The 13,411-nt window shown below is 45.6% G+C and overlaps 1 protein-coding gene across 6 annotated transcripts in view; it reads left to right on the top strand.

Moving 5' to 3' along the window:
• Window positions 1–4,069: 4,069 nt before the first annotated feature.
• Window positions 4,070–13,411, top strand: part of GRAMD2A (GRAM domain containing 2A) — a 59,576-nt gene continuing 50,234 nt past the window's right edge. For 2 of the 6 annotated variants that reach the window (XR_010794822.1, XM_066636153.1), the window contains exon 1: window positions 4,434–5,073. Coding sequence is in view for 1 of the 6 variants with exons in the window: in XM_066636153.1 (XP_066492250.1) it covers window positions 5,021–5,073 (53 nt within the window). In the remaining 5 variants the exon portion in view is untranslated. Of the gene's footprint in view, window positions 4,133–4,152; window positions 4,349–4,433; window positions 5,074–5,276; window positions 5,301–13,411 lie in introns of those variants that run through there. The other 4 variants (XR_010794824.1, XR_010794823.1, XR_010794825.1 and 1 more) reach the window with 4 other exon arrangements.

Below are 13,411 nucleotides of genomic sequence, written 5' to 3' on the forward strand. Positions count from 1 at the left end.
AGTGCCACCCAACTGCAGGATGCTGCATACGACCCATTGGGACAGCTATGCCAGTGCTGGAAAATTGGTTAGGATTTGGGTCACACTGTTCCTAGATGTTAGGAGGTCTGTGTTACTTTAATCTTTTTCTTAGCTCCACAGTGAAAGCATCCAAACTAAGACATTGCCTGAGAATGGGTAGAAGAACCCGGAAAAGGCAGGCAGGCAGCTCACAGGGAATCCTGTCTGGTACCCTTGATGTAAAGATGCTTAAATAGACTTGAGCTAACAAGGCTCTTCTTTAATTAATGGCCCCTATCCTTGCAGATGCCTTTGAAGTAAGGATCTTTGACAGGCACCCTCTTTTGACTCCGCTGCAATTAGCAAACCACAGAATGATTTTATACTGGCAGTGCAGAGACATGAAGTGAAAGTTCTTTACTAGACAAGGGAAAATAGAATCTATATTAACAAGGCATCGTTAATGCTCTCACATCCATTGGTAAGGCCTAAGTCAAGGGTAGCTCATTCAGGAAGCTGAGTGAGCTGGGGCCTGCTGCTCCCAGGCTTCAAACAGGAAGAGGGGACTACAGTGGAAGAGAAAGTGTGGAAGGGAGGGGAGGCAAGTGACGGTCTAGAATGTCTCAGAGCAGGAGTGGGACAAGGAGGAGTGTGAGCAGCTCCTGGGCTACCAAGTGACCACCGAGGTCTTAGGGCAGCCCTGATTGAAGCTGCTAATGCTCGCCAGATTCAGAACAGACAACAGAACTTCACACAATGCTTAATCAGTGCAATCAGCTCCATTCCACTTGATTGCTTAGCCTTTAGCTATTAAAAAACACCTCAATGAAATATATTTAAACCAAATTTGAACAGTAAATTGCTTTGCAAACATTCAGATCTCCGTGACACAAATTCCAGTTGTGCCTTGGCAAACAGCAATAAAAATAAATGGGGCAACACTTAATTATCTGAGAGTCATGATTAAAAAGTAGACTATCTTTTGAAGAACAGATCACTTATCTCTCTCTCACACACACATAGTCAGCAAGATATTTTTTCTTACATCTGGCATTAGTGATTTGCCATAAGCAAGGAAGATTCTCAGCTTGACCAGTCTCACGATGACAAAAATACTGGTTCTATGGGATTTCATTTTGGAGGTTCCATCAAGGTCAATAGCTAGATGATATATCCAAGTTTAAGGCTGTAATCCTATGCACATTTACCTGGAATCAAGTTCCATGGACGAAGGCAGTCTAACTTCTGAGAAAACACATGGAGGATATATGTAACTGCAATTATTGCATATGCTTCCCCAGTTTACTCCACCTTCAACTCCCTTATCTTCCTCTGTTGTCTCCCTTGTGTCAATATCTAGAATGTAAGACCTATTTTTTCAGTCACTGTAAAGTACCCAGTTCATTGATGATAGAATAATAACAGCTAAGAATGGCTGTTGATAGACCTATCCTCCACGAATAATTTCATGCTCAATTAACACAATTCACTGCCCCAAGACCATTGAGTATTAGATGGCTTTAAAAGGGGATTACGTATTCAGTTTCTTGGAGGACAGGTCTATCAACAGCTGTTGATGATAGCTAAATGGAATCTCTGTGCTCAGAGATCTCCAAACATTGGAGGGGGGAGGTTCGGTGGTAGCAGGGTTATGCCTTTGCACCCTTTTTGCATCTGGTTTGGCTGCTATAGGAAAAAGGATTCTGAACCAGATTGGCCACTGGTGTGATCCAGAAGGGCCTTTTCCTATGTTCAGAGGAGGAAGGAACATGTACGAAGAGTCTCTGTTCTCATCCTGCCTTTGATCAAGGCTGGTGTTACTTTAATGCCTGGGTGCATTTGCATGCCAAAGTGGGCTCAGCAAGATTAGTATTGTGAAAGTTAGTTTCCATGGCAGGTGCCCAAGGCACAGGGCTGGGGTGCTTGTTTATATCAGAGGAATGAAAATAACGTGCATAATGACAGGTTGGACGAATGAGAAAGTTTCTCCACCCTGTGCTGGCCTTGTGGGAGTGCAGCAGAGTGCCTGGCATTGGCTTATACTCACAGGTGGGAATGATTAGCCAAAGTACGCATGCCAAGGCCTGGCAGGGAGGGTCACAGCACCACTTTTGAAGCTGAGCTGGAGAGGAGGCAATACCGTCTCATCCCTTCACTGGGATCTGCAGTGCATTAGCCAGTGTGATGTGATGTGACTGCAAGCTGCTCCCACCTGAGGGCCACCTAGAAATCTGAAAAGCTGGATCAACATTTAAATTCAAATAAACAGAGCGGCAGACCTACGCTCACTTACCTGGCAGTCCTTTCTATTGAACTCAGTGGGACTTAGCGCTTCTGAATAGGATCACCTTTTATTGGGCTGCGTGGCAGTAATCGTATGTCCCCTACTGCACTTACTGGATAGTTGTAAGAACCATGGAACTCAGTGGGGTTTACCAGTAAACACGTATAGGATTGAGCTACATCATAGCAGTACCTGGCAGTACTAAATGCATCCTATGCATTTAGAGGGGAGAACATCCCATGGACAGGGTAACCAGGTGTCCTCTTTTTTAGCCTCCTGCCCTGGAAAAGAACTAAAATGTCCTCCTTTTCCCTGTGATCAGGCCCCTGCAGGCAGCACATAGCCTTATTGTAATTAATTAATGAATTATGTGTAATATAGTTTTAAATTTAATAATAAGTAATATAGCGGTGTTTCTCAAACTGGGTTGGGACCCACTAGATGGGTCATGAGCCAACTTCAGGTGGGTCCCCATTCATTTCAATGTGCATTTTATTTTTTAGATATTAAACTTGATGCTACCATGGAATGTGACTGCATTTTGGGAAATGTTGCAGAACTGTACTTTGAACAGGCAACTATACACAGCAGAACCTCCAAAGTTGACCACCTCTCTATAATAACCACCTCCTTAAGTTGACCTAATTTTCACAGTATGGACAGACACTGCATATACACTATGGGAGACCAACCTCTCTATATTGATCACCTCTGTAAGTTGTATCTTGACCACTTCGGCCATTGCACAGACCAATGCACAGAGTATTAATTTACCCTCCATAAGTTGCCCACTGAATGCGATACTGTGGGCCTGTGTTTTGTCTGGTTTGTCCCATCTTAGAAAAGTAAGAAGCCACGCAACAATCCCTCCCCTACATCTGCTAGCGCATGTGTGAAAGGGTTTTTATAGGTGGGTACACTGTATATAGCCGACAGACCTGTGCCAGCTGCTGATTGTACCTGGACATGTACCAAGTTTGCATAAGGTTGCTTGTACATAGATCCTTCTGGAGCACTTCACAATCCCTTCTGGTCTTCACCACTCAGAAAAGTTTAGTGTCATCCACAAACTTGTCCACCTCCCTGCTTATCCCTGTTTCCAGGTCATTTATGAAGATGTTGAAAAGCACCAGTCCCAGGACAGATCCTTGAGGCACTCCACTTTCCACCTCTCTCCACTTTTTTTGTCAATTGCCCATTGACACCCACTCTCTGTTTCCTGGTCCTCAACCAGTTCACAATCCATGAGAGGACCTGTCCTCTTATTCCCTGACTGTGAAGTTTTCTCAACAGCTTTTAGTGAGGGTCGCAGTGCTAAAATGTTTGAGAACCACTGCGATCTAGTGTTTAAATGAGTCACGTGAACTCAGTATGTGAGTGTTCTTAGCTTTTATTTTGTCCTGTCCTACATTTTTCTTGGGAGTCCTACATTTTGGGTGCCTGGTCCTCTTTAGTTGTGGTGGTGACATCTGGCCCCCCTGCCCATGGAGTTCAGTGGGGCTTACTCCCGAGTCAACACGCGGAGGCTGGGGGTTGGGGAGGGGGTGGCACACCGCAAGACACCCAAACCTGGTCTCGCCTTTCCAGGGCAGGCACCCCCTCCTCTGCCAGGCTCGCCCCTTTAAGAGGCGAGGCTGCGCTTCCCTCCAGCCACCCCTCCCTGCTCAAAAACCTGAGGGCGGGACATTGGGATGGGTGGCAAGCCCGGGTAGCCAATGGGAGCTGGGGGATGGGATAGGGTGCTGGGGTGGGGGCTGGCCAGGGGGCGGGGCTGGCGCCTGCCGATCTCCAGCTGCCGGGAATGACGGCTCCGCGGAGGGGGGATCGCGTGGTGGGGCCGCCGGGCAGGTATACGGGTTGCATCATCCCTGTGCAGGGCGCAACGTGGGAACGGGGCAGCAACAGCAGCGGCGCAGTGCGCGGCTGGGATTGGAGAGCGGGGAGGAGGGATGCTCCAGCCGGGGCTTCCCCGGAGGGCTTCTGGGCCAGGGGCTTGGGAATTGGGGGGCACCAGCAACCTCTGCCCAGGACCCCACCTGTGCCTAGGGAGGGCTGGGGAGGAAGGTGGGCTGGCTCTGCCCTTGACCCTGGCTCCCTAAGCGAGCCCCTGATTCCTCTCCTCTCCCCTTTCTCTTTCTTTCTTTCTTTCTTTCTCCCCCCCCCCCCCCAGCGCGATGGGACGGATGCTAACTGGGCTCTCTGGGCTCATGCACTCGTCTGGGTCGTTTTTGGGTCAAGACAGCTGCTCGCCTAAGGGTTAGGAGGGGTCAAGGCTGAGTTGGGGGGTTCCTACACACCACAGCCAGGATTTGGCTTGCTGGTGCACAAAGCCTCCTGAAGTTGCATCACTTGGCTGGGGCAAAACTGTACTTCTTTGGGGTGAAGTCTGGCACAGACTTTGCATAGTCCCCCCACGCCAGGCAGAGGATGTGGAGGACGTTTGGGCATCTGGGGTGTGGGCGATAGGTCTGATCCATTTACATTGTCCATCTTCCCTCTTAAAGTGTGGGGCAAGGGAGCCAGAGTCTGTTGCGTTCTTAATTCTCATCCCTTGCCTGGCAATGCTTTTTCCTTTTGGGTCCCCAGCTGCTGCCAGAGTGGGCCTTCTTCTCAGATCCAGGTGCACGTGGCTTGCCAGGAATTTTTGACAAGGTTGACTTTTCAGAAACCATCCTGTGGATTTAAGAGCGCACCCCTTAACTTGTGTTGTGCCACAAGAGGTGTCTCTGCAGGGTGATGGTGGGATTGTTATCATCTTGTACATCTCGTGACTACAACTCCCCTGTGAGGTAGGACACTTTAAATAACTAAAGCTTTATTTTTGTCTGGGAGGTTGTGAGGTGACTTGTCAGAGGCCACCTACCCAGCAAATGTATTTGGAATTGGGTGGCCAAGATCTAACTCCCAACACTGTATGATGAGGGGGAACTTGTTAAGAGAGGTGCTGATGTCTTGATTCTTGGGCTTGGGCCAGGTGACACTCAGCACATCAAAAGAGATTTGGAGAATGCTGATGGTATGGACATTCAGGTGCTTGGCTTGTTGGAATGGTACTTTTTCTTTGGGGGGGGGAGAGAGACAGAAAAGTGTTCATGGTCTAAAATTCTCAACTCTCACCAAAGAAGTCCAGAGGCTTCAAGGCAGTACTGTGCTGTCCAAATGCCCGTTTCCCACTTCTGAGGATTGCATCATGTTGAGCATGTGTTGGGCAGGAAGAGGTTGAAAGGCGGATTTGGAATCTGCGGTTTCTTGTAATTTCTCCCATACACAGTCCTGACTTTGCTGCTGTTCCTGAATTAAGCTGAAAGGGAAGCAAATACTGCCTAGGTTTTGGGGTTCTGGTTCTCCCAACCTAACTGGAATAGACAAGCAGTGGATCAGCTTGTTTTGCTTGGCTGTAGACGCATCAGCCTTCTACAGTAAACTTATCTCAGGTGGGGCTTTTTATAAGTTCTGCACGTGGTGAATTAGGCAGCTGTCTGACTTTTCTCTGAAATCTGGTGTTTGCCCTTCAGTGGGCACCAGGTAATCCTACGATGCCACTTTTTTCTTGTTGTGCATCTTTCCTCTCTGTGGGTTTGATCAACTGATCCGGGCTGATCCCAGGGCTTGCTCTTTTCAGCCCACTGAAGAAGCTCTGTTGTATTATTTTGGAAACTGCCCGATGTGTTGGGCTGGGTGACTTGGACAGAGACTGTTGGGAAGCCTGCAATTCCCGGTTCTAACAGGCCCTGCATTGTTTACTTTGCACTATTATATATCTATCTTTGCCAGTTAGGACAGAATGTCTGATTCTTCCCCCCTTTTGATTTTGCTACACTTGGGCATGTTAATTATTCCCCCCCCCCCATTGGCTGCTTTCTTTGGAGTGGAAAGTCTTTGCAGTGACTTAGGCAGGAATATGAGAAATCAGGGCATCACATGACCTTGAAGTTGGGGGAATGCCTAGTGGCTTCAGCTTTTCAAGCTGTTTGCATGTTTTCAACCATGTTTGGTTTTGGCTCTTTGCTGAATGTAGCTCTGTTGCTGTCACAGAGTCAAGAGGCTGCCTTTGGTTGGGCAGTGGCTGGGCAAGCTAACAGCTAGAGGCTGGGGAATATATGCCCCCCCCACTCCCACCTTGGGTACTGAGATGATCCCCTTGCTAAACCTGCATAATCAGTTCACTTGCATTTCAGAGGTACTACTCAGCTAGCAAGTTTATAAACCTGAGCTGCCTCTTGCAGTTCAGGGTATGTAAGGGCAACATCTGCCTGCACCAATACTGATAGAGATACTTTCTTAAATGACAGTTTTTAAAGAGGTATGTATCATTAGTAATTACACCATGAAGTAATTGCTTAGGATCTGATGGTGGAAGGCTGAATTTGTGTGTGGATTATAGCTTTTTGGAAATGCAAAGGTGCTGGAAGATGTCTGTCATTGCCCATAATATACATGTTCTTTTTTCCCTTCCTTTGTAGTCTACCATGGTCTTAGGTTAGTCTGGTTTTGTAGATCTCAGCTGTACTTAGGAAAGGTAAGAACTAATTCCCGGAAGCATCAGAGGCACTGCTGCCAATAGACATGTATGTTTCGTGTGACTGTTCTGGATGCCTGTTGGGATTATGGCCATGATTCACACACTCTTTCATTCCACCTCATTCGTAATGTCTAGAGTGATTTTAGAGCTGTTTTTTAAATTAACACAAAAGGTATATGAAAGAAGGTGTTCTTGAATTCCTAAATAAAAACAAGAGCAGTGAAAGGCAATCCCTCTTGCCCTCTCTGAGCAATACTCTGTCATTTAAGAACTTTTGTGAAACATTTTCCTTAGGAGTGAAATTGACTGGACCAGAAGTGGCTTGCCTGCCTGGTCCAGTTAATTCCATCAGTCCCTTAGCTGCAGTTAGGACAAACCAAACAACAGTCTTTTGACCTTGCAGTGAGACGCCACCCTTACTCAATAGCGTTTTGTATGTTCTTTGAGGCCCCTGGTGGGCCACTGAGATATTGGAAGCTGGAGTGGTTGGGTCTTTGGCCTGGTCCAGCAAGGCTGCTCTTTTGTATAATCAAGCTGCCAATGCTTGATCAGATCTACTGGTGTGATAGCAAGTTAAGAGAGAAGCCACTCCCCAATGGAGTGTATGTAGCCTGGGAAGTGAGATTAATAATAATAATAATAATAATAACAACAACAACTTTATTTTTATCCTGCCTTTCTCCCTGAAGGGACTCAAGGCGGCTTACAACAGGTTAAAACAGATTAAAAACATAATTTAAAAACAAATAAAAGCATATTAACACATATCATAAAAACAGCAGTCAGATAAAAAGTAGTCAGGTAAAAAGAGCATAGAGCAGCAAATCTTAAAAGAATCAGGCCTGTAACGAAGTATTTAAAAAATATTAAAAGATGTTGAAAAGATGTTAAAAAGGCAGAGAACTCAGAAGGCTTGTTTAAACAGAAGGGTCTTCAGGATCAGGAGATGGATATCCCCTTTCACTTCAGGTATTGCCTCTGGAAATATATGAAGCTGCCTTGGGTCCATCTAGCTCAGTACAGCTTGTGAACTTTTAGTTGAAAAGCGGTATATAAATACTGTTAATAATAATAATAATAATAATATAATACAGTCCATCACAGAACTGTGCCCCATGGGCATGGGGCAAGATATGGCTTGCCTAAAGCGAAGCCTTTATCTTGGATCAAATGCTGCATCCTTTGCTTTGGCAGTGTAGGGGGAGAATCGTGCTGTAGGGTCATTGGGAAGGTGATTTTTTTTTGTGCCAATCTGTCTGGGAAGAGGTGAGTTAAAGAAAAAGAATGAAGCATCAGCAATAAAGATTGAGAAGGCAGAAGCAATAATGACAGAAGCTTGTGACCACCAGGCACATATATTTGTTTGTTCTTCTCTGATCCTTAGTTAAAGAACTTTCTTAAGGGAATTAAAGCAACTACCAGCTTCATATTTTTTCCTTTTTAATGCAGCCCTTTGAGCTGCCTATTAGCTGATGTTCTTGGAATGACTGCATGCAAGATATTTTCTGTGCTGTGCCTAAAGAAGAGTTCTGTATGACGAGAAAGGTTGCTTTCAGGGTCAACACTTTTTCCCCCCCTCTTGCAGTTCCTTTTGCAGAAAGAAAGTGTAGCTTTTTGAGCCACTTTCTCTGAACCTGCACGGACCATTTTGAATGGATTGCAGGTCAGATAAAGGAGGCATGCCTGCCCCAGTGCAAGGACATGAGGTCACCATCGAATAGGGGCTTGCATTCCTGGGGATGTTCGAGCAGGCTGTGTGCAACCTTCAGGACTTGATGTGGGCATTCTTTAGCATGCTTCCTATGGAGGCTTGACTATACATGCACGGACAGGGAGTGACTGATTGGCATTTTAATCAGGTCTGTCTCAGGCAGGCCTTATGTAAGCTGCATTGATGCACGCATGGAGAAGTCAGGAATGGAGTTCAACCCTCAAAGAAAGCTTCACACGTGCAAAGTCAGCCGATGGGTTCCTCTTTCTCAGTAGATCAGTGGTTCTCACACATTTAGCACCAGGATCCACTTTTTAGAATGAGAATCTGTCAGGACACACTGGAAGTGATGTCATGGCCAGAAGTGACATAATCAAGCAGGGAAATTTTTTAACAATCCTAGACTGCACTCCTACCCACATTTACCCAGGCGTAAGTTCAATTTACTATCATTGTTAAAAGAATATACATAGTAGCTTGTTCAAAGTACAGGTCTGTAACATTTCCCCAAATGCAGTCACATACCATGATAGCATCAAGTCTAACTTATTAAAAATAATGAAATGAATGGGGACCCACCTGAAATTGGTTTGCAACCCACAGTTTGAGAAACACTGCTCTAGATGGCTTGTAGTAACTCTCCTGTCCTACCTGGGGCTACCAGGGATTGAACCAAGGACATTCTGCTTGCATAGCACGTGTGCTACTGCTGAGCTATCCTCGGCCCACAAAACAACAACTAAACCTGGGGACAATCAACCCAAATCATAATCTGACTTCAAAAACGCACACCATATTCTCTTAGCTGGAATCAGTTAATCTGATATTGGAACAGATACTCTAGCCAAAGCATTCCTCTTATTGTTATCAAACTATTTAATAAACTGTCTGGCTAATAAGGTGTGGGAAAGTGCATGGCTTATTGTTGTTCATTCACTGCAGACTGGTATTTTTGTTTTTATAAATAATAGTTGACTTTTACATTCTTGATGTGGGGAGGACATTCCACAATAGGATGGTGTCACCAAAGGGGCCTTCTCTTTGGCAGCTTACCTCTGAAGCTGGGAGCAATGAAACTGGGGCCATTGGGGATAAACTTAACAGTGGGCCCAGGTTTCTGTGGCTGCACGCAGTCCTTCTGGTTTTGAAAGAGATCTGTTGTCTGGGACCAAAGTTGTGAGGAAGTTCTTCAAAACACTTATTCAGGCTGACTGTTGAGCAACCTATTTTGATTTCCATCCAGCCTAAAGGAAAGTTCTGAAGAACTTGGAAGCTTGATCATGACTTTGTGAATTTTTAGGGAGTCCGTATAAATGTATTATCTGGCTTCTTCTTCTTCTTCTGGATTGACATGGGCTGCCTACAATTTTTGATTGTTTTGGGCGGCTGTGCAATGGTCTCCATGTAGGAAACTTCCACGTGCGAAGCAGCTCTGAAATTCAGGAGCTTGCAATAAGGATGGGCATTTCTGGGGCTCTGCAAATTGTTCAAGGTGTGTGCCAGCAGCCATGAGGCTGACAGCTGTTGGCCTCGTAATCAGGATGAACTTGGTTCTAAAAAAGGGGGGGGGGAAATCTGCCTGCCTTTAAGCCTTGGTATCACTCTGCTGTTCTTGGTATTGTCACATGAGTTAGATCTGGGAACTGATGAGCTTGGGAAAATTTGTGCTTTGGGAGGGAGGGGTGTGCATTTTGGGGAAAAATCCTTTATCAGTAGCAAGACCTGTCACCACATGGGATTTGGGGCACAGAGACAAATGGAATGTATTGAAGCATGCAGAGTTGGTCTGTATCTGGTATCTTCGCACAAAGACAAGAAGTCCAAGTTTGAGATAACGACCAGATGCAAAAGTGCAGGAGGCAAGTGGAAGGTACTGAGACAGCAGAAGTGGGTCTGATGGGTGCGTGAGAGGAGATGGTCCTGAGTAATAAAAGCCCTCCGTGACAAGACAAAGTTCACATAAGAACGTGAAGTGGGAAGCTAAAAATATGCCATGTGGGGGAAGGAATCTATGTGAAGCCTATACAGAGAATCTAGTGCAATTGTGCTACTGCAGAGAATGATGAGCAGACAATCCTGGAAAGTAGAACAAGTCCAGGCTAAGAATGTATTCAGTGTGGGGGGCAGAACATGGTGTTGCCGGTCTCTTTGCAAAAGGATGCTAGTGCAGGCATTTAATGGCACCAAACTGAGAAGTGGCTGTCTGTGCTCTTGCTGAGCAATTACAGGTCATAGCTAGGACGAGCAACAAGAAGGTACTTTCACACATGCCTTGCAAATGATTATTTCCTGGGACATCACCCCCTCTAATTCACATTTATTTTGTTCACACCTACAGTCTTCTCCTACTTTACAAATCCCCACACCTGATTTGATCCAGCTAGTGCGAGAGCCCTGCCTGTAAAAACAATAAAGTTAAACAATGCAACTTTGTGGTAATATAGAGCAACTTGTTGGTCTACAGACATAATTTTCACTTTGGGTGTGAGGGATCCTGGGTTCAGTTCCTAGGCCAACTTGTACATCTGGCCTGTACCTGGGGAATAAGGGCCCCATCTTAACTTGAGAGAAAACGTAGCTTGGTGGTCGAGCACCTGCTTTGTCTGCAGAAGGTTCCCAGTTTCATCCATGGTAGCATCTAGGGCTGGGAAACACTCCTGTCTGAAACCCAGGAGAGCCACTGCCAGCCAGCATGGGCAATACATACAGTACAGGTATTGGGCTAGGTTGTTTGGACTCAGTAGAAGGTAGCTCCATATGTTCATATTGGTGAAAGGATCATGCACTTTGTCCACAGGTGACTCTCAAAGGGCATGGAAGTTTGAAATGCCATCACAAATCTTGTTGCTTCACCCTGAGATGAATTAAAAAGTGGTTTTCTGCATTTAGAACTAGTTAAAATAATTCATACATATGGAACAAGAGAGTCTCCAAGGGGCTCTGCATGTAAACATGCTTGCAACGCAGTCCTGTGCGTGTTTACTCAGAAGTAAGTCTCACTGTGTTCAGTGAGTCTTACTCTGAGACCATTGGGCATAGGATTAGAGCCGTAACACTGTCTACCATGAAAAGGTCAGCACAGGTGCTGGGATCTACACTGCATCAGCCTATTGGGGTTTCATAGCTGTGAACATGTATAAACCTACCGCAAGCCGCTGAGTGCTGAAGTTTTGTTCTGCATAAAATTCACCATCTACCCACACGCAGTGACCTTGTTTGGTATATGTATACATGCAGATTTTTTTTTAAATGCCCATGAACTGGGCTGTTCCTTGGCCAGTTTTGGCCCAGTAAAAGTACCCTAAAAGAGGAGAACTGAGTGCTCTGGAGCTGGCTGCCAGGGCTCCCACAATCTTTATATTGCCACACTGATTTTACTTGGGTAGAAACCTGGCATCGCATCCCAGCTCTGTGTTGGCTTCTTGCCTGGGAAGGGAGAATGAACCTTCTGTGTCCAGGGGACATACCTAAAATTGAATGGAGTTATCGTGTTGTTTTAAACTTTTCTTTCTTAGTACCAGGAACTAGGATGGTATCCAGTGCAATTTATATATTTGTATACCACCCTTCAAACGGAAGCCTCCCATTTCATAGGCTGTTCATTTTAAGCAGAAGGAAGAAAGCTTTTATTATTCCTCTCTCCCTGGTTATTTATTGGCATAAAATGTTGCAGCAGCCAGTCCTGTGACAATTTCCTGACCTGGGTAGACTCCTGCAGGCAAGGCCCATCTGTGGTGGTGAACCAAAATAGCTGGATCAAATGTGCTCTGAAGCTTTCTGTGCTATTAGGCAGAGAGTGGGAGCCCATCTTGGGTATCAGATATTTGGGAACCATTAAAGGGCAACTAGTTGCCAAGGTGTTAAACTTTTAATTCCTATCCTCCCTCCAAGGAGATCAGGGTGGTGCAAATGGTTCTACCTTATTATCACAAGAACCTTTTGAGGTAGGTTAGGATGAGAGTAATAACTGGTCACCCAGTGAGCTTCATGAGCAGAAACCCCTGGGGCCAAGTCAGACACTCTAACCATGGCAAAAACCTTGTGCTCATCCTACATGAGCAGTGTATCTTAAGTGTGTGTTTGGGAAGTCACTGATTCAGATCTTGCCTCACCCATGTGTTCCCTGGATGGGGGCATAGACAGGCCACTGTTTTCTGAGCCCTAGCTCATACCTGTGATGCAGTGATACTGGCTTACCTTACAGGGCTGTTGTAAGAATTACTAAGAAAATATACTTTCTGCATTTGGGGAAAATGACATATCAATGCCGAATAAAAGGCCACTGTTATGATAGACTCTCCCTCCCAATCCCTGCTGTGCTGACTTTTTCATCAAGAAGTTTCAATGGATGTTTTGTTCTAATGCCCAGATCAAGTTGTCTTCTTCAGGCACATGTCTCTTCAGCTCTCCGTGCCTAATCAGATTGGTTGTTGATGTGTGAGCTTCTTGTGTTTCCTTTGCCACGAAGAAGGCTTGCTGGAAGCAATCTGAATTGATTCAGGTCCAACCTAATCTGTGACCCTGCAAGCCCCTTGAACGTTGTGTTGTCTCCTCCCTCCTTCTTGTGGCGCACGGTACTCGATGTCCTATGTGTTGGCAGTGTCTGGCTTGAGGGTAAATTATGTGCATCCCGTGACCAGTAACTAGTTAGCCCTTTGAGAAGGGGATATGTATTCATTGCTTAGTGGTCTGTGCACGAGTCTCAGAACCACATTTGCTCTGTTCAAATTCCACTTTCACATCTAGTAAGATATAAGGTAGTACTGTAGGAAGTCACCTTATTCAGAGTTAGACCCTTGAGCTAGCTTGGTATTGTCTACATTGACTGATCACTAGTCTCCAGGGTTTTGGGCAGAGGGTTTCCTCAGCCCTTCTTGGAGGTACCAGGTGTTAA

The sequence above is a fragment of the Tiliqua scincoides genome, chromosome 8 (genome assembly GCF_035046505.1).
Source record: "Tiliqua scincoides isolate rTilSci1 chromosome 8, rTilSci1.hap2, whole genome shotgun sequence".
Classification (NCBI taxonomy): domain Eukaryota; kingdom Metazoa; phylum Chordata; class Lepidosauria; order Squamata; family Scincidae; genus Tiliqua; species Tiliqua scincoides.